General features: G+C 39.1%; 1 protein-coding gene and 1 non-coding gene across 2 annotated transcripts; one reads left to right on the top strand and one right to left on the bottom strand.

Annotated features, from left to right (window-relative positions):
- Positions 1–8,921: 8,921 nt before the first annotated feature.
- Positions 8,922–9,025, top strand: LOC147503422 (small nucleolar RNA R71). The gene has a single exon (XR_015194068.1). It is a non-coding gene; the product is annotated as a small nucleolar RNA R71 (small nucleolar RNA).
- Positions 9,026–19,302: 10,277 nt separating this feature from the next.
- Positions 19,303–19,707, bottom strand: LOC147503421 (uncharacterized). Its single transcript, XM_086604830.1, has one exon. It carries the CDS (start codon positions 19,705–19,707, stop codon positions 19,303–19,305), a length of 405 nt encoding a protein of 134 aa, XP_086460956.1.
- Between the last annotated feature and the right edge of the window lie 2,010 nt (positions 19,708–21,717).

The following is a 21,717-nucleotide window of genomic DNA, read 5'->3' as shown; positions in this document are numbered from 1 at the left end:
AGAGTGCGTTTTGGGAAGGAAGGAGATGCACAGACGTGCGTCCGGTTTGGGCCCAAGCCCAACTTGAATTCCGAAATTTTCCGAGTTTCCACGCAATTTCAAATTGATTTTGCCGCTTCGTTACTGGCCCGATTTTGGTGAATGAGTTATGGAAATGATCAGTAGAGAATTTCCAATCCAATGATCCATAAAACACTCAATTTCAGCCATGGGTGACGTATAAGAAGGTGGAAAAACGCCTCGAAGTGCGTGTGTGACGTAAGTTATGCGAACAAAGGAAATAAAAGTTTAGATTATGTCAACCCAACTGAACTACAAGTAATGGGTCTAAGGAACACAAATGGAAAGTTCGAGCAATCCAGATGGAAAGACCGATTGCCCACCCCCAAACAAATTTTTAAACACAAAATTTGTTCTACTTGTAGTGGTTTAAAAGTCGATTCCCAAGACTTGTTGGATTGCTATTTCTATGATTAAGAATTTATTATTATTTTTTTTTTATTATTATTAGTTTATTATAAGAAAAACGAAAAACAATAAATACATAATTCACCCTATAGGGGAACATGACTCAAAAACCGAGAAAACATGCAAAAGTGGAAAACATGAATTATGTTAACTGTGGACTTAGGATCCGGTACTTACAGCCACACACTCCATAGGGAGGGCCCGGTTACCTAAATGGTGCACTTACCACTATATGGAAGTGAAAGGAAGTACACCAATGACAAAGGTCAATCCTCATAGACAGGGTCCTGTAAAAGGACTTCCTCTACATCAGGGGACAGAAGTTCGTGAAAATGTTTTAACCGTTGACCATTAACTTGAAAGGTAATGTTGTTCATTGGGATTTACCAAGGTGATTGCCCCGTAAGGGGTGACTTGAGAACGAGAAAAGGACCGGACCAACGGGTTTTAGTTTCCACAGGAAAATATGTGAGGCGGGGAGTTGTAAAGCAAGACCTTTTGACCGACCACAAACTCTTTTGCGCAAGATTTGCTTATCATGAACACGCGTTTCATGTTAGCTTTATAATCCTTCGCGAGATCGTAAGAATCGCCACGGATTTCTTCAAGCTCATTCAATTGCAACTTGCGTTTGACACCCGCCTCATCAATATTGAAGTTAAGGCTTTTATAGCCCACGAGCACGGTGCTCTAATTCGGGCAAATGACATGGTTTCCCAAATACAAGTCTAAAGGGAGACATACCTATAGGAGTTTTGAAAGCAGTTCTATATGCCCATAAGGCAACCGATAGACGCTTCGACCAATCTTTCCTATCAGGGTTTGTAGTTGTTTCTAAAATCTTTTTGATTTCCCTATTAGAAACTTCTACTTGTCCGCTAGTTTGTGGATGATAAGGAGTTGCTACTTTGTGTGTAACTCCATACTTTTTCACTAGGGATGCAACAACTCAATTTGCAAAATGTGTTCTACCATCACTAATGATGGCTTTAGGAATGCCAAACCGACAGAAAATATACTCTTTAATAAAAAATACAACGGTCTTATGGTCATTGCTACGGCAAGCTAGGGCCTCTATCCATTTAGACACGTAGTCCACGGCAACTAGAATATAAATGAAACCGTGGGAAACAGGGAAAGGACCCATGAAATCAATGCCCCAAACGTCAAAAATTTCTACTATCAAGATTGGATTTAATGGCATCATATTACGTTTCGTGATTAAGCCCAAGTTTTTGGCAAGCGAATACACGTCTTGCAATGCACTTGGGCATCCTTAAAAAGGGTAGGCCAATAAAATCCACATTGAAGAACTTTAGCGGCTGTTTTCATCCCACTAAAATGGCCACCACACTCTTTGTCATGGCAGAATGATAGGACTTCATTATATTCCCACCGGGAATACAACGACGAATAATCGATCCGCACAATACTTAAAAGGTATGGCTCATCCCAAAGGTATAACTTAACTCGGCCAAGAACTTCTTACGTTCATTTCTTGACCAATTATAAGGCATAACATCGGCCGCTAAATAATTTACAATGTCGAAGATACCATGGTCTTTGAAAAAATCGCATATAGATGCTCATCGGAAAAGAGTCAGGTATGGACTCGTAATCACTTTGATCGTCGTTTGTGAGTCTAGATAAGTGGTCGGCAACTTCGTTTTCGACCCTCTTTTTGTCCTTTATTTCTAATGTGAACTCTTGCGGAGAAGGATCCATCGGATTAATCTCGCTTAGCATCCTTCTTTGCAAGAAGGTACTTTAGCGGTGCATGGTCCATGTAAACTAAAGTTTTAGAACCAACCAAATAAGGACGAAACTTATCTAAAGCATAAATGACAGCTAAGAATTCTTTTTCGATAGTTGAATAATTCCGTTGAGCATCGTTTAAGGTTTTACTAGCATAATAAATGACAGTGGACTTATTATCTAGTTTTTGTCCCAAGACTGCACCAACTGCATAGTCACTAGCATCACACATGAGTTCGAAAGGTTTAGACCAATCGGGAGGCTGTATAATTGGTGCAGAGGTTAGGGCGGCTTTTAAAGTTTCAAAAGCCTGCGTACAGTTAAAATTAAAATCAAAGATTGCATCTTTCAAAAGCAGATTAGTTAAGGGCCTAGCTATTTTCGAGAAGTCTTTAATAAACCGCCTATAAAAACTTGCATGGCCTAGAAAGGCTCTAATATCACGGACAGTCCGTCGTTTAGGTAGGGTCGCTATCTTATCTAGTTTGGCTTTATCTACTTCGATGCCATCGCTAGATCTTGATGTGACCTAGTACTATGCCCTTTTCACCATGAAATGACACTTTTCCCGGTTTAAAGCGAGGCTCTTTTCTTCACACCGTGTCAAAACCTTAGAAGGGTTAGACAAGCGATGCGTGAAGGAGTCTCCATAGATAGAAAAATCATCCATGAAAACTTCCATAAAGCGCTCTACCATGTCACTAAATATATGAAGCATACACCGCTGGAAGGTACCAGGAGCATTACAAAGGCCAAAAGGCATTCGTTTATAGGCATATGTTCCAAAGGGACATGTGAAGGTAGTCTTTTCTTGGTCATCAATATCAATAATAATCTGAAAATAGCCTGAGTAGCCATCCAGAAAATAATAAAAAGCATGACCAGCTAGGCGTTCGAGCATTTGATCTATAAGAGGTAAAGGAAAGTGATCCTTTCGTGTCATAGCATTTAATCGTCTGTAATCAATACAGATCCTCCATTTCATAAGACCTTGTGTGACAACATAGTCACCCTTTCCGTTACGAACCATGGTAACTCCCGATTTCTTAGGAACTACATGAATGGGGCTTACCCATTCGCTATCAGAGATTGGGTATATGATACCCGCATCGAGTAAGCGTAAGACTTCTTCCCTAACCACCTCTTTCATGGCAGGGTTCAAGCGACGAGGTTCGCGAGTCTTCTTATCCTCCAAATGGATACGATGAGTGCAAACATTAGGGTCAATTCCCTTAATGTCGGCTAGGGACCAACCAATTGCAGACCGATGTTCCCTAATCACCCGGATTAAACGTGTCTCTTCATTCTTAGATAACAGAGAAGATATAATTACTGGATGACTACCATCCGGATCAAGTTGAATATATTTTAATTCTGGGGGAAGAGGTTTAAGCACTGGGGTGGAAGGAAAATTAATAGATGTTTCGTCGGGGTCTTCATTTTGCATAATGAATACTTGTTTAGGTAGCAAGTCTTCATACTCAATATGTGGAGCAACCGAAGGATCTACAATTGGTGTGGACTCAAGGATGGTGTTGACTTCCTCTAAGTAGGAGTCATTTACAAAATCTGAAGTTCCAAAAGAAAGGAATTTGTACATATTGTTTTAGGGAAACGTGTTGTTAAAATAATCTTGAGCTAAGCTCTCGATCATGCTAACCTCCTCATCTATAGACGAATCTGGTAATTGTTTCATCATTTTAAAAACATTTACCTCAACTGTAAGATGGCCAAAAGATAAGGACATCTTACCATCGCGGCAATTTATAAGTCGTTGGCGGTTGCTAAGAAGGCCCTAAGATGATTGGTACAGAGTCGTTAGCGACTTACGTATCGAGGATAACAAAATCAGCGGGGATAGTAGAAATCCACGAACCTTAACAAGCACGTTTTCCACTACACCCTTAAGATACTTAATTGGCTCGTCCGCTAATTGCAACGCGTTTTTTTGTAGGTTGCATTTTCGTGAGACCTATTTGTTTATACAAATAATATGGGAGTAAGTTAACACGCCCCGTGTCTAATACTAATTGGTCGTCGTGTGGGAATCTTCTAAGATGCATTTTACAGTAGGACGACCAGGGTCCTTGTATTTAACAATTCCATTATTTTCAGATAAAGTTGGGAATTATTCAGTTAGAAAGGCGTCTTTAGGTATGTTGGTCTTACGCCTAGTAGTGAAACTTAGCGTGATTAGGTAGCTTTTTAATAGCTTCGAGAAAATGAAGGTTTATCGTTAGATTTTTGAAAACGTTCCTAATCTCCTCAAAGTGGGTATCCCTGGTTATCATGGCTAATTTTTTAAGGAACGGTGGTTTCGCTCTATATTTAGCGTATGGCTCGACTTGATGTGTAACCTTGGCTTTCTGTTTCTTAGGTTGTGGTTTAACCGGGTACCTCTACGATTGGTAGGCTCTTCGGGTTTCTATTTCGATATCTAGTTCGATATCCGGGTGGAGAATCTTGATGGGGTAACTATAGGCATGGTTACTTTGTTATCAACCACTCTTCCAGAACGGAGGGTGGTGATGGCATTTAGATCACCTACGATTGTAGTTTCCGTGCTAGTATTTCCGTTTACCTCAAAGGCTGTGTTTGCTGTTTTAGGGTTTGGTATAGCTTGTCCTGGAAACACGCCTTTTAGTTGGGCTTTCTCTTGGGCTAACTGTTGTATGCCCTGATTTATGGATTGTAAGATCTGTTGGTTTGATTGAGTCATTGATTGGAAAAGTTGTTGGGTAACCTGTATAAAGGCGTCTATACAATCCGGATGTGATTGTGTAGTAGTCGCAGTGGTGCATTTGGAACTATCTCACGCGTTGATTATTTATGGGTGGGTTGTGATAGTTACTATTGTTAACCGGAACGATACCTCTATTGGTATTATAACTATTATAATTACCCTGACCTTGTGCTAATCCTTGTCGTGGTTGCGCTTGGTTGTTCTAATTATTATAATTTCCCTGACTTTGTCCCTGTCCTTGCCTAGGTGGAGCTTGATTATAGTTGTTCGCTTGCCTAACATTTTGGTTATTAACCCTTGGAGGTGAAACTTGTTGGTTGTTTTGCCAACTAAAGTTGGGATGTTGTCTCCATGGGGCATTAGGAATAGGATAGCTATTAATGGAGCAAACATTGTTTTGCTCTAATTGTTGTTGTTCATAGGCGAGAGGACAATAGGATTCAGGGTGCTCATGACTCAAACAGACATTACATGGGTTGGAGTTAACATTCATGACGGGGATAGGCTTTTGTTGCACCGAAATAGCCTTAACCTTTTTAGTTAGAGATTCGATTAAATTTTTAGTTCTAGATCGGGTTTCATCTCAAACATACCGGCGGCCTTAACTGTTGAAGAAGAACTAACCGCGCGGGGGATATCATCACTACCCCCAATTGTTATTACGTTTAGTTTGATCTTCTAAAAATTTGTAAGCCTCCGAGGCTCCTTTACTTAGGAAACTACCCCCATTCATTATGTCAAGGACTTCTTTATGGTGATGTTGAAGTCCTTTGAAAAAGGCACGTACTAATGTGTCTTTTGCTAGGTTATGGTGTGGACACTCTATAAGCAGATCGGTGAAACGATTCCAAGCCTCCGAAAATGATTCATGAGGATTTTGTCGGAAAAAATGAATCTTGGAAAGCATCTCATCCGTCTTTAGGGGTGGGTAAAAATGTTCCATAAATAGCTGAACAAGTTTAGCCCACGAGTCCACAGAGTTAAGTTTGGGCAGTTAACCAAAGATTTGCCTTATCGGCTAAGGTGAAGGGAAATACCCTCAGTTTAATTTGTTCCGTTCGAACCGTAGGATGATGGAATGTTGTAAGGACTTGTTCAATCCTACGCATGTGTTGGTAAGGTTTTTCATGGTCTAAACCATGGAAAACGGGTAACAAATTAAATATGTTTGGGGGAATTCGAAAATCCCCCACTGGGTCTGCTAGAACGATGCAAGATTTAAGGCTATCACTCAAAGCTTTGTAGAAGTCGGAGAGAGGAGTCTCTCTTTCTTCAGCCATTATGTCAGGTGTAGTTGGTGGAATAGTAGCTAGAGGTGTAGTGATTGGTATACTCGATAGATTTGTTTGTTGATGCTGACGGTTAATTACGTTCGGGGTTTTTCTCCGACCAGACCTTAATCTCATGCAAGTCTAAGTCTAAACACGACAACACTCCAAACAATCTTGATATTTTAGTATAAACCTCTAACGGAGATCACGAGGTATAGAAGAAAGGAATAATACGATAGCGTCCTTGCTTCGCTTTTATGAATAGCGTCTTGTTTACGTGTGTTGATGTAAATAACAAGTTAGAAACGAGAACTTAAAAATCGAAGTTGAAACAAACTGTAGAAATCCGGAAAATTTGGCTTAGTTATGCTTCGCATAGAAGTGGTCGCGCTCCGTGTAACTTGAAATTCCAGTGTTTTAGGGCGGGTCGCGCTCAAGATGGGGGCGGGTCGCTCGTGTTCAGCTATAGAGGCGCGAGTGCGCTCCTTATAAGCGATCGCGCTTCGGTGTAATTTTTTGTCGAATTTTTCAACGAAATGGATAACCACAGTATGAATCAAACAAGGGTGGGTGGGTTTAATGGGACTTAAAAATGACTTATTCTACTATGAAAACAATGCTAAAGTGCAACTAAGATGGCAGCGGTGTCATTTGATAAAACATAAAATGAATAGTTTACCTACGAAATGAACGATGAACTCAAAACGTAAGTAAACTAAACTAGGTTATAAGCCTATATTTATCAAAGTTTCTACTCTCAATTCTATCGAAATAAAGTGAAGTAACAAGTTCGTTCCACTCCTAGTTCTCTAGTTTTATAGTCTAATTTGTCGGTCTTAAGTCTAATGACAGATTTACGAAGGGTGTTATACTACGATACAATATGAAATTGATTATGGTGAATTTAAACTACGAATGCTATGGAAATATAATTGTTTTTTAATCTAGATAAAGGATTAGAGGGGAATTGAATCCACCTCGAATCCAACTTAATAACCTAGCATAGATTCTTGTATCTCGATTCTTACGTTCTTACGGCAAGAATTTCGAGTTCTAATCCCTAGTGTTCATGGCATTTCTACCAAATACTAACTAGCATGTGAGATCGTCCACCCATTCTCAAGGCGAATCACGACCTTCTAGAGTGAAATAGATTCTACAATGTTTCTACACTATACCGCTAAGTTTTCATCAAAGCTTCATCAACCCCTCTAATGGAGGTTTTAGCCTTGAGTCATCAAACCATCATTTCCCATTGAATTATAACTACTCATCATATTAAAATTCTAACTTGACTAAATTAACTAACAATGTTTCAATCTACTTAAACTACGAAATGATAATCAACAAGAATTAAAACTAGATCTATAAATTGAGATGACAAAAATCGAAATTGACAAAATAACTATTTTATTTATCTAATCAATCAAGAACAATAATTAAAAGACTTAATCTAAAACAAGAATTGAAAATGGAACTAAAACTTAATTAATCTACTGAAAACTAGATCTAGAATTATCTATATGGTTTTAGGTCTAACTAGCTACCATTAACAAAGAGCTAAGCTTTTGTTTTTATATCTCCATATCCAAAAATCGTGCATGGGCTTGGAGCCATGTTTTGGGCCAGAGAATCAGGCCCAAAACCCAATTCTTTCAGTCCAAAAAGGCCTCTTCAGCTGCAGTTGGCTTCAACAGACCTTTCGTCCACTTTTGCTCCTCTGATTGGATCAAAGCTTAGACCATTGGAAAGCTCTTCCCGAGCCGGTCGTTTTGACATAAGGTAGGCCCCATTCCGAGGTCTGAGTCCAAAGATACGGCCCTTGAAGTTTCGCTTAACTTGTGTCTTTGTTTTAGCCCGCGTCGACTTTTCAGCTTTTGACCGGGCTTTAGAAAGGCTTTGTCTTCTTGAATCTTGGCCTTTAATCACGGAACTCCTTAGTAACCGACCTTAGCTCCTTTATCTCGCTAAAGTAGCACATTTCTGCACATAATGGACTTTGAAACACGAAATGCATAAAAACGTGTCGGTGTTAACTCTTAATTATTACTCACATAATTGGTCTAAAAGTATGCCTATTACAGGGTTAAAACTACAGTTTTGGGCTCTTATCACCTTGTCATTGTCTAGGTGGAGCTTGGTTATAGTTGTTTGCTTGCCTAACATTTTGGTTATTATACCCTGGAGGTGTAACTTGTTGATTGTTTCGCCAACTAAAGTTGGGATGTTGTCTCCATGGGGCATTAGGAATAGGATAGCTATTAATGGAGCAAACATTATCTTGCTCTAATTGTTGTTGTTCATAGGCGAGAGGACAATAGGAGTCAGGGTGCTCAGGACTCAAACAGAAATTACATGGGTTGGAGTTGACATTCATGACGGGGATAGGCTTTTGTTGAACAGAAATAGCCTCTACCTTTTTGTTAAAGAATTGATTAAATTTTTAAGTTCCGGATCGGGTTTCATCTCAAACATACCGGGCGCCTTAATCGTTGAAGAAGAACTAGCGAGCGGGGATATCATCACTACCCCAATTATTATTGGCGCTTAGTTTGATCTTCTAAAATTTGTAAGCCTCTGAGGCTCCTTTACTTAGGAAACTACCCCCATTCATTATGTCAAAGACTTCTTTATGGTGGTGTAGAAGTCCTTTGAAAAAGGCACGAACTAATGTGTCTTTCGCTAGGTTATGATGTGGACATTCTATAAGGAGATCGGTGAAACGATTCCAAGCCTCTGAAAATGATTCATGAGGATTTTGTCGAAAGAAATGAATCTTAGAAAGCATCTCATCCATCTTTAGGGGTGGGTAAAAATGTTCCATAAACAGCTGAATAAGTTTAGCCCACGAGTCCAGAATTAATTTTGGGCGAGTTAACCTTAACCAAGACGCCAGTATCGGCTAAGGTGAAGGAAATACCCTCGGTTTAATTTGTTCCGCACCAACCGTAGGATAATGAAATGTTGTAAGGACTTGTTCAATCCTACGCGTAATGCCGATAAGGTTTTCATGGTCTAAACCATGAAAAACGGGTAACAAATTAAATATGTTTAGGGGATTCGAAAAATCCCCCTACCGGTCCGCTAGAACGATGCAAGATTTAGGGCTATCGCTCAAGGCTTTGTAAAAGTCGGAGAGAGGAGTCTCTCTTTCTTCAGCCATTATGTCAGGTATGGTGGGTGGGATAATAGCTAGAGGCGTAGTGATTGGTATACTCGATAGGCTTGTTTGTTGACGTTGATGGTTAATTACGTTTGGTGTTTTTCTCCGACCAGACCTTAATCTCATGCAAGTCTAAGTCTGAACACGACAACACTCCAAACAATCTTGATATATTAGTATAAACCTCTAACCGGAGATCACGAGGTATGGAAGAAAGGAATACCTGACAAGCGTCCTTGCTTCGGCTTATGAATAGCGTCTTGTTTTGGCGTGTTCAGTGTATATAACAAGTTAGAACACTGAAAAACTTAAAAAATCGAAGTTCGAAACAAACCTGTGGAAATCCGACAAAATTCAGCTTAGAGGCGGGTCGCCACTTTGAAGCGCTAGAGTCGCTCCGTGTAACTTCAAGTTTCAGATGTTTGAGAGCCGGTCGCTTCGGTTTGAAGCGCAGTCGTCATTTCGGGGTTCAGCGTTTGGGTGTAGGTGCGCTCCGTGTAATTTTTCGAAGAACTTTTCAATGCTGAAATGGACAACCACAGTATGAATCAAACAAAGGTGGGTGGGTTTAATGGGACTTAAAAATGACTAATTATACTATGAAAACAATGTTAAAGGTAACTAAGATGGCAGCGGCACCATTTGATAAACATAAAAATGATAGTTTACCTACGAAATGAACGATAAAACTCAAAACGTAAATAAACTAAAACTTATTACGAGCCTAATTTATCAAGTTTTCTACTCTCAATTCTGTCGAAATAGAGTGGAGTAACAAATTCGTTCTACTCCTAGTTCTTTAGCATGGAATGATTTCATAGTTAACTAATCGGTCTTAAGTCTAGTGAGAGATTTACGAGGGGAATTCTATACTACGGGGTGGATTCAATTGACAAGTTACGAATAATGGAATGCTACGGAATACGGAAATGTGAATCTAGATAAAAAATTAGAGGGAAAGTGAATCCACCTCGAATCCAACTTAATCACCTAGCATAGACTGTTGTAATCTAATTCTTACGTTCTTATGTTAAGAATTGCTCGTTCTAATCCCTAATTAGCATGGCATTTCTACCAATTGTAACTAGCATATGAGGTCGTCCACCCATTCTCATGGCGAAACACGACCTTCTAGAATGGAATAGACTCTACAACGACTCTACACTATACAACTAAGTTTTCATCAAGGCTTCATCAACCCCTCTAAAGGAGGTTTTAGCCTTGATTCATCAAATCATTATTTCTCATTGAATTATAACTAAACATCATACCAAAATTCTAACTTGGCTAATTTAACTAACAATACTTCAATCTAATTTAACAACTCAGAAATGATACTCAACAAGAATTAAAATTAGATCTATAAATTGAAATGACAAAATCGAAATTGACAACCTAGCTATTTTATTTATCAAACTAATGAAGAACAATGATTCTAAAGATTAATCTAAAACAAGAATTGAAATGAACTAAACTTAATTTTATTTAATGAAAACTAGATCTAGAATTATCTATAGTTTTAGGTCTAACTAGCTACCATTAATAAAGAGCTAAGCTTTTATTTTTATATGTTTCAGATCCAAAAATCGTGCATAGGCTTGGAGCCATGTTTTGGGCCAGAGAATCAGGCCCAAAACCCAATTCTTTCAGTCCAAAAAGGCCTCTTCAGCTGCAGTTGGCTTCGACAGAATTTTCGTCCACTTTTTCTCCTCTGATTGGGCCAAGGCTTGGACCATTGAAATCTCTTTCCGAGCCGGTCGTTTTGACATAAGGTAGACCCAATTCAGAGGTCTGAGTCCAAAGATACGTCCTTCGGAAGTTCTGATGACTTTGTGTGATGTTTCTGCCCGCGTTGATTTTGACTTTTCAGCTTTGACCGGGCTTTAGAAAGGCTTTGTCTTCTTGAATCTTGGCCTTTAATCACAGAACTCCTTAGCAACCAACCATTGCTCTTTTATCTCATCAAAGTGGCACATTTCTGCACATAATTGACTTTGAAGCCTGAAACGCATAAAAACACGTAATTAGTATTAACTCTTAATTATTACTCACATAATTGGTCTAAAAGTATGACTGTTACAGGGTTAAAACTATAGTTTTGGGCTCTTATCAGATGTCTCTCTTGAGTAAGGGTGAGTTTTGAGTTGGTCACTATGTTTTTCGTATGGACGAAGTTTCTTGGGTGCATCGTCCTAGTGTAATATTCGTCTCCCTTGTTATGGGGGAGTCGAAGTGTGACTTTGTGGTTATCACAGTTCGTTAGTCGTTCTAACATGTGTGTGGAAGTGAACTAGTTTGACATTGTGAACTAGGTATTTTTCTACACTTAATTGCAAGTACGAAGAAAAACATGTCCCATGAAAGAGGGATAACTTTATTGATGAACAGAGAGGTAAGACATTGACAAAATAAAGACAACATGTTGAATTAACCTTTGTGAAAGCATAGATACTCCTTTGCTCAGATGATGACGGTTCTTTGCGAACTGTATGTACCGTGCTGGATTGGCTGATGTGCGCTGCCATACATCGTCATTGTGGTAAGCGACCTAGCTGTAGGTCTGTTAATCTAGACGATATGGGTGGATCCATTTGCGAATTGGGAGTGCGGAATGGGGGGAGTCATGTTCTGATATGGTCTTGATTGTTGGGACGTGTGTTTGAGTAAAAGTCCCAGTAGTTCGACCTTTCTTTTGTTTTTGTGGTTTGCCACTGTTGGCGTACTGATGGACGTAGTCCCTTTGTTCGGGACCTCTGCTAGATTGTTGTAGTTCGTTGTCAACAAATTCCTTCAAGAGTCCTTTGTTGATCAGGTATTGTATGTAATTTCTCAAGCACTTACACTTGTTGGTGTGATGGGAATGAACTTGGTGGGATTGACAGAACGACCAACCAGTAACGTTTGGTATTGGTTTGATGTCCGGTTGAAAAATGGAGTGTTTCTAATGCTGTTGAAAATGTGGCTTAACGATCTGGAGAGTTTCGCAGATTGAGTTGTGACATGGGGGGTAACTAGTTCGATTTCTAGATTCGCTAGGTACTCATATAGGTAATCTTTATCGAGAAGGTCTTGAATGTGGCGTTTCAAGTGCTGACATTCATTGATGTGGTGGTTGCAGAGTTGGTGATAATGGCAGAAGCGATTGCCTGGTATCTTGGGGAGCTTGTCCGATATCAGGGGGGGGGTTGAAAAAATGGAGTGCATTTGATTTCCTCAAGGATTTCTTCCATTGGTTTGGATGGCGAGGAGAACTGTCTTCTCCCTCGTTGTTTTCTTTTCTTCTGGTGGTTTAAAGTTGCTTCAGGCTTAGGTATTGCTTTCCTCATGTTATACCTGTTGTCATGGATGCGATGATTCTCTGGTTCGTATGGAACTAGAACGTATGACGTATTCCTTGTGGTTGCGCTTGTTTGGTCTTCTGAGTAATCTTCTAGCTAGAGTGGTTCGTCGATATGTTCATTGGTGTTGAGGGCGTTGATGCCAGATGCAAGGCGTCCGGTTAGGAGTGAAGTTCTCCTCAGGTTTCGGTTGTCTTCTTCTAAATTTGATATTGCTTGTTGCATTGTACTCAAGACAGAGACAAGTTGCTTGACTGAATCCATGAGGATTTCCATGCTTTTTGGGCTTGAGAATAACGAGTTGATCGTGTTGTTTTCTCTAGGAAATCGACCCACAGACGGTGCCAATTTAAAGGTTAGGTCGGATTCGTTTAACCTTACAGACGTAGGCAATTTAGGGGAGAAAGGGTTGATTGATTGGATTTGACAGAGTTCGTGTGGACGAACTGCCTACGTATCAAGCTTTCTCTCTCTGGGGGGGAGACTTGAATCAGGTCAGATGTAGTTCCTGTCCCCTTTATATAGAAAACCTTGGCGGTCTTTCCTCTTCTTTAGCGTTGAGTCAGATCCTGGTCTTAGGTCATGATGGCGAGTTATGGCGATTGATGAGGTGAGCGACTAAAGCTGCGGCCTTGAATGCATTAGTGAAAGTGTACGTTACTAGCCATTATGGAACGGGGTGAGCGAGCACTATGGAGGTCGCTTCAGGACAAGGTCGTCCATTCGACTCGAGTCACTTTGGAGTGAGGTCGTAGGGTGAGTGTATGAGGTCGTTAGGTGAAGTGAGTTAGTTGGTTCCCTGTGAAACGATTTGTCAGGAGTTCGTCGGGGGAGGTGTCTTCTGATGGTGTCAGTTTGTGATGGAGAGACAGTTTGGTTCGCTATGAAGCGAGTTGTTATGAGGGGGGAGTGTTCTCTTTATGGTGTTAGTTCGTGCTGGACACCAGTATGATATACATTGGTTGTGTATATTAGTCCCTCACATTTAGTATTAGAGATGATTTCTTTTGTAAATTGGTGTTGGAAGTGATTGCATGATTTATATTAGAGAGAGCGGGAGAGAGAATTGGGGTGCCTACCACAAAACAGGTTGTGGCATACCTATATGACCTTAAATAAGTACCAAACTACGTACCAAATCTAAAACAACCCACAACTCCACCTACAAAATTATTTAAAACCTAATTTTTTGTAGATATGATCTACTAACCATAAAGATCATCTCTACAAAAATTCAACTTGTTTGACAATTTTTAACATTGGCAAAAAATGATTGCAAAAACTCAACATTTCTGGACCATTAGATATTTTTTCAAAAGTGGATAATAATTTTTATCTAAGTTAGAGGATATAAAACAAGTTGAATTTTTGTAGAGATGTTCTTTATGGTTAGTAGATCATATGCACAAACGATTAGGTTTTAAATCATTTTGTAGGTAAAGTTATGGGATGTTTTAGATTTGGTACTTATTTAAGGTCCTTTTAGGAGCCAGGCTGTATATATATATACAATTAACACAGTTTTACCTAGTATAGATTTATTCCTTGCATTATAAGTTAAAGTTTGTAACACTTTATAGTGAATTCTGTAGGTAATTCAAATCACCTCATATCCAAGTAGAAAGTTATAACCGTTAGCCTAAATTTGTAATCATAAAGAATCATAAAGATTTCTATCCGATAAAGATAAACTTAAATTATGATAGACATTAAAATAGACTGGTCCATGACAAAGACTAGTCTCTACTGCTCCTATAAGGGATGGTAATTAAATAGTCGAGACACCTAGCATCTCTAAGAGTTGCTTGAATACAAGTATTCATTCCCAAAAGGGTCAAAGGTCTAAAAGCAACCTATATTAATCCTACATGAATAAATTTATAATTTTTCACATAAGGATATAAATCACGAGGACTTAGAAGATGCAAATTATTACTCATGGAATGTAAACTAATAGTTTGTTCCTTAGTCTTTACAGCAATTTTACTGGTCAATTTTTCAATCCATCTACCATATCTATATATGGTCTTGGGATCCATATTAGGAATCGTCCATTTATTCATCTTGTCCTGTGTGTCGAGATCATCGTCTATTAATTCTGTGTTCTTAATTGAACTCAGATCATCATTTGATGACTGTGCCATGGGTGTTGAGGTGTTAGTGCAAGAACTTCACTAGAAAAACCTCAAAGTCGAAATTTTACCTTCAACTCAAGATTAAACTAAAGAAATTATACCCTAAAATGATGAACTAGAAAAGAAAAGAGAAAAACACTCAAGAAAAGAAGACTACTAGGCTATTAGCTCTGAATAACTAGTTCCAAATTATTAACTCCGAAACACTAGCGCCAGATGTCTTTTTGTGGGTGAATGAGACCCATATTTATAGCTTTTTGGGATGGATTTCAAATATGGTATTGAGTTTGATCCAATGGCTGAGTATTGATTAAGAAAAATCCAATGGCTTGATATCTTTTTGGTTGTACCTCCTAAATCTGGCCCTTAATTCAAGAAGTAGGATAAGGGGTGTGATCTTGGCCTTTGGTTTTTGGATCTTTTAGATGGATTAGGGCAAAAAATCAAACCCTAACATGTCCTCAATGAGCCCATAATCCAGGGTTTCCAAACATGACTCCAAAATGGCATATTCTCTAGAATATTCTTGATTTTTGGGATCAAATCAAACAAATAAGGAAATTTCTCTAGGTTTTTGGAGGCTTGAGATTGGTCTAGAAACCCTAATGAAAAGGTTTGACACGAGATGGATCCACAGCCCACGAGCATGGGTCCAAAATCCACAAAAAGGCATATTTTGACCATATTTTCAATACTGCAAATTCCCTTTGACCGGGTCAAAATTAGGCAAACTCTTCTTCACAAAAGTTGTTCATGAATCCATTAGAAAAGTCCATGAACTGTTAAAAATACCCTTGGGTCGAAATCTTACTCCAATAATATATTGCACTGAACAACGCACACAACGAGCTGGAACGAAATAGGGTAAGATTAGGGTTTCTGAAATCTAAAAGGAATCTAGGCAAGCTTGTACTCATTTCGTAGGATTTTTTAAGGGGAATTCAAATATTAAATAATCTCATCCAAAGAAAAAGTGGAAAAAATGAGATTTGGGCTCCAAGGGGTTACAGGGGCATTTTGGTCATTTTCAGCTCAAAACTCATAAAGCAACGAAACTTCAGCCATAGCTAGAACATGATGAGGAGAGTCTAAAGACACAAAAAGAAGATGAAAAGAAAGAAGTTTTATGTAGAAATGAAGACTCTAGAAAGCAAATCACCTTATATGATCAAATTTAATTCAAGGCAAAATTGTGAATGAATTATGCCTAGGATGCAAAATGGGGTGTCTACAGTTGCCCCTCTTTAGCGGAGGTTGCTTACAACGGAACGGCAAAGCCATGGAGACACACCATTTTTGGCAATATCCAGCCAAAAGATCTCATGCAATTTTTGAAAATTCATTTGAAAAATATTTTTGAAAGAGGGTATTTCCCTGAATATTTGAAATCCTCAATTTTTTTTCATGTTGTTTGTGAAATCACAGTTGAAAATGGTTGTTACTCAAGATAGGATGGTATCATACCTTACAAATGTGTGTTTTACGTCTTACACTTTTTCAATACTCAACCAAAGTATCACACCTTCTAATGCGTGTATTTTACGTCTTACATTACATCAGTGTGTACTAGGATAATGACACTCAGGCCAAAAAATGGTGATGGATAAGGATAATTTTTTTGAAATCTGATATTTTTCAAATTCATTTTAGAAAACTAGTGAAATCAACTGGATAGATCAATTCATTCATGATTTTGACTTAGATTAAAGATTCTCATATAATGGTGATAATCAAACACTGACGGAAGGAAAAACTCACCGGGGAGAGAAAGAAGATCCACTGGGGATAGGAGATTCTAAAGAAGATGGATGAAGACACAAACAAACACTGCTGGGGAAGATAAGAGATGTGCTGGAGATGAAAGATGGATACCGGGGATGATGATATTCAAGTTCAATCAATCAATCAATCAATTACATTCAAGTACTCGAATTGGAAAAGACTGCCACTATGAGTTCAGGCTGATCCATCCGTGAGGCTGTCAGTAAAACTGACATTATTCTCACGAACAATTTTAATGATGCACAATTTGATTACCGAAATGATATTAATAATCAAAAGGTTGCCAATAGTACGGTAGAAAACGAAAACTTGATGAATAGTTTCTCATACGGGAGGGTAAGAACCCCATGGTACTAATATTCATTTTTTTTATTTTTGAAAAGTTTTTTTTTTTTCTTTTATTTTTTTTTTTTTTTTTTTTTTTTTTGGAATTTTTTCACTTGGTCAACAGTCAAACTGGTGAAAACCGAATCAGACTCAACCAACCGGGCAAACTTGGAGCAAACTGACAGCCTCACGGATGGATCAGCCTAAACTCATAGTGACAGTCTTTTCCAATCCGAGTACTTGAATGTAATTGATTGATTGATTGATTGAACTTGAATATCATCATCCCCAATATCCATCTTTCATCTCCAGCACATCTCTTATCTTCCCCAGCAGTGTTTGTCTGTGTCTTTGTCCATCTTTTTTAGAATCTCCTATCCCCAGTGGATCTTTTTTCTCTCCCCGGTGAGTTTTTTCACAAACAGGTAAGGGGTACTGAACTTTCATTTTGTTTGTGCTTGCACTGAATCAGTTTTTCAAAACAGTTTTTCGTTTAAAAGGAAGGAATCTTTGAACAGTCAAACTATTTTGTCCTTTTCTCAAAATAAACCAAATTTTTTTTTTTTGTACACAGTTCCCTTTTTGTAAACAAAACCACCGACCCATGTACTTTCCAATTGATCAAGCACACAAACTCTATATAAACAGACGAATGAAGATAGAGAGGCGTACCTTAGCCGACGTCCAAGAAGAGAGAAGGTGCTAACTAGTGTAGTCAAGGCGCAAGGAAGCGCGCGCCTAAGGTGCAAGGCGCGGAGAGGCATTTTTTTGTGCCTCGCCTTAGCCCAGGCGTAGATACTAATATGAGGCGTGCCCTTTTCACGCTTTTGTGCGCTTTTAGTTGAGGCGCAAGGCACACAAGGCGTGCACCTTATTAACTTTTACAGTTTTTTCATTTTTTTTTTTTACAATTTTTGCTAATCGTGACACATTTACACTCAATCCAATTGTTGTATTGTACAAGAAATTTTACAAATTTAGTAAGTTTCATTTTGGAGTACACTCTAAACTTAATTTTGACTAGTTTTTGTTAAGTTGTATGGATTGAGAGAAAACTCAAAGATGAATTAAATGAAGTTTTACAGGATTCTAAAATTTGAATCACGTGTTATATTTCATGAAAAACTCATTTGGCTCAATTCGATTGATTCATTATTTTAGTTTATTGAAGTTGAGCTAGATTGTATTGAGTGATACGAATTTTATTTTGCTCTTTACTTATTGCTTAAGATTTTCCTTTTAAATGACTACAATGGTTTCATGTTTACAATCACATAAAATTAATTTTAAAGTTTAGCTAAGCAAATCAATGATAATTTATGTCATATTTATTATTTATTTTATATTTTATTTGATATATTTTTATTATTATTACTACGCGCCTCACTTCAATCAGGCGCGTGCCACACCTCGCGCCTTACGCCTAAGGCACAGAGAGGGTATTGCGCCTTAGGTGCGCTTTAATGCCTTGACTACACTGGGCTAACCACGATACATCAGGTCATCAAGAAGTAGTAAGTAGACACCACCCTTTTCCCTATCTGATTGCATGACCTCCATTATATGCTGAAAACCAAACATAAATCCCTTCCACCACTCAAAATGATCATAAAGTAAGCATATGACAACTTCTTAGAGACACTTCTGAAAACATTCCTTCTAGCCTCGATAACCTCTGAATGGAACACATACTGTATCGGTGTATCCTCCAATGCCAACCCTTTTTACCTTGAACATTTCTCAACTAGGAGACATAGTGGATCTAAAGATCAAGAGTGGACTTTCATGGGACTGTAATGTAGGCTTGGGTAGTGGGTTAAGAGAGGAAGGTTAGGGTAGAACTTGTCACGAAAAAATAAATGATACAACATCCTAAACTTCATATGAACTGCCCCTTGAATTGATTTGTTCTGCCCCTTGCATGGATTTTTTTTCTGCTCCTTGCATGGATTTTTTTTTTTTTTTTTTTGCAACTTATCTTGGGGGTAACACCATATAATGATAGTATATTGTAGATTGGGACCATAGTAGATACTTAACGATCAATAATTGATGATGAAGATGATTTTCCTAATCATGACAAATTCTATAAAATGGGATTGGGGTATCTATGGGTAGGCTTAAGGTAAATCTTGTTTTCTAAAGGACATAGGTCAAATTGTGGGGATGAAAGAATAGGCTAAGGCTCAAAATGGCTTCTAGAGGAAACATACGACATTAGGTGGGCTTGTTAGGCTAATATATCGGGTAAAAATGGCCTGTCATATCATCTCTCTAAAATTTCCATTATACTCTTTGTCTTAAAATAAACAAGGTTGGGTCACGAAAAGTACCTCTTTAACTGGTCAGCATTGGTAGGATTTGAGAACTCCTCACCATCAAGATCAATGAGGATCACAACTTTCCCAGGTAGAATCTTCTTAATAATGAAGGGGCCCTCCCAATTAGGTCTGAACTTCCCTCGTGGGTCTGGCAAATGTTTAGGCCTAATTTCTTTCAGAACCAAATACCCTTCCTTCAAATCTTTCGAACGAACTTTCTTATTAAATGCTCGGGCGATTCTCTGCTGATAAGCTCGTGCATGAGCTATAGCCTTAAGTCGTTTTTCTATGATTAGGTTCAAAGATTCCACTCTGGCTTGGATCCATTCCTCTTCTGAACTGGCATCCTCCTGCAAAATGCGTAGAGTAGGCATTTCTACTTCTGCTAGCAAAATGGCCTCCATTCCATAGACTAGTGCATAGGGAGTAGACCTTGTGGCTGTATGAACCGAAGTTCGATAAGCCCATAGTGCATATGGTTACTTCTCGTGCTAGTCTTTGTATGTCTCAGTCATCTTCTCTACAATCCTGACAAGTGTCTTGTTTGTCGCTTCAACTGCCCCATTAGTCTGAGGTCTGTAGGGTGAAGACAGATGTCGTCGAATTTTAAACTGCTGCAGTATAGCATTAAACTCCTTCCCCTTGAAGCATGTACCATTATCAGTGATAACCTCATGTGGTACCCCATATCGGAAAATAATGTTGGTGCGCAAGAACTTCGCCACATTCAATGTCGTAACACTATTCAAAGATATAGCTTCGACCCATTTAGTGAAGTAATCAATGGTAACAAGGACAATGTCGTGTCCGTTGGATGCTGAAGGATTTAACTTGCCAATGACATCAAGCCCCCAAACAGAGAAGGGCCAAGGCACAGAAAATGGGTTTAACTTGGCAAGCGGTGCGCGTATCAAATTCCCGTGAATCTGACACTTATGACACTTTCTAACGTACCTGCAACAGTCTGTCTTCATAGTTGTCCAATAGTATCCTAGTCTCATTATCTTCTTAGCTAACATGTGCCCACTCATGTGAGGGCCACAAATTTCTTCATGTATTTCAGTCATAACTGTCCGAGCTTCATTCTCATTCAAGCATCTGAGTAAAATATCCCATCGTACGACCTCTTGTATAGAACATCCCCACATATGATAAACTGGCAAGCTAAAAGCCGAAGTGATCATCGTTCTCTTTTAGTCAGACCATTAGGGAGTCGTTGATGCTGAAGATACTCGCGAATGTCGTGGTACCATGGCTCTCCATCAGAGGACTTAGCCACTATATCAATAGCGAAGCAATAAGCTGGCTCACTTTGTGATACAATCTCGATTGGCCTAAACGTTTCACCTTTCGAAATCTTGAGCATAGAGGCTAAAGTAGCCAAAGCATTGGCAAAGCTATTGCCTTTCTGCCGAAGGTGAGTGAAAGTAATACGGTCGAACTCGCTAACCAGTTCTCTCAAGCACTTGTGATAAGGAAGGAGGTTGGCATGCTTAACTTTCCATTCTTCAGTGATTTGGCTGATAATTAGCAAGGAGTCTCCAAAAACATCAATCTCCTTTATCTGGAGTTGTAGTGTAGCTCGGAGTCCAGCAATACAAGCCTCATACTCTACCATATTATTGGTGCACTCAAACTCGAGTCTGATAGAAACAGGCGTGCGTACTCTTTCGGGGGAAATAAGAACTGCCCCTACTCCATTTCTAGATTGATTCATAGCACCATCAAAATATAGAGTCCACTGTGATTCTACCAACTCCGTGTCTGGCTCGACTGGAAGAATATACTCATCTGGGAACTTCGGTCTGAGCGGTGATAATCGGCAAAGGGTGTCTTTGCTAGGTGATCTGCCAATGCCTTTCCTTGATAGATTTCGTGTGACATAAGTAATCTCGAACTCTGCCAAAAGCAACCGCCAACATGAGGTTCGCCCGGTGATCATAAAGCTTCTCCATCCATCGTACTTGAAGCGGATCTATCCTTGATAATAACAACACCGAATATGCAAGCATGTAGTGTCTAAGACGCGTTGTGTTGCCCGGACTAGTGCGGACATGTCTTCTCAATAGGAGTGTAGTTTTTTCAGACTTGTGAAGACACTTGCTCAAATAATAAATAGCTAAATTTCAACTCTACCTGTCCCGTCATGTTGTCCAAGCACTGCTCCCATAGAAGTTTCTGTGACAGAGATGTAAAGTAACAATGGTTTTGCCAGGGGTAGGGGGAACAAGTACCAGCAGCTTCAACAAATATTATTTAATCTTGTCGAAGGCCCGTTAACACTCCTCGTCCCATTCCTTAGGTTGATCTTTCCTTAACAACTTGAAGATAGGCTCACAGATGGGCGTGAGCTGTGCAATGAATCTGCTGATATACTGAAGTCGCCCTAAGAATCCTCTGACTTCCTTCTCCGA

This window comes from Coptis chinensis, chromosome 4 (assembly GCF_015680905.1).
Source record: "Coptis chinensis isolate HL-2020 chromosome 4, ASM1568090v1, whole genome shotgun sequence".
Classification (NCBI taxonomy): Eukaryota; Viridiplantae; Streptophyta; class Magnoliopsida; order Ranunculales; family Ranunculaceae; genus Coptis; species Coptis chinensis.
Note: the sequence above shows the minus strand (reverse complement) of the source record. Positions and strands in the feature narration are given on the sequence as shown.

What these genes read in the sequence shown, in the direction of transcription:
- LOC147503421 (XM_086604830.1), bottom strand. Translation starts at nt 19,707, where the DNA reads ATGGAGGCCATTTTGCTAGCAGAAGTAGAAATGCCTACTCTACGCATT.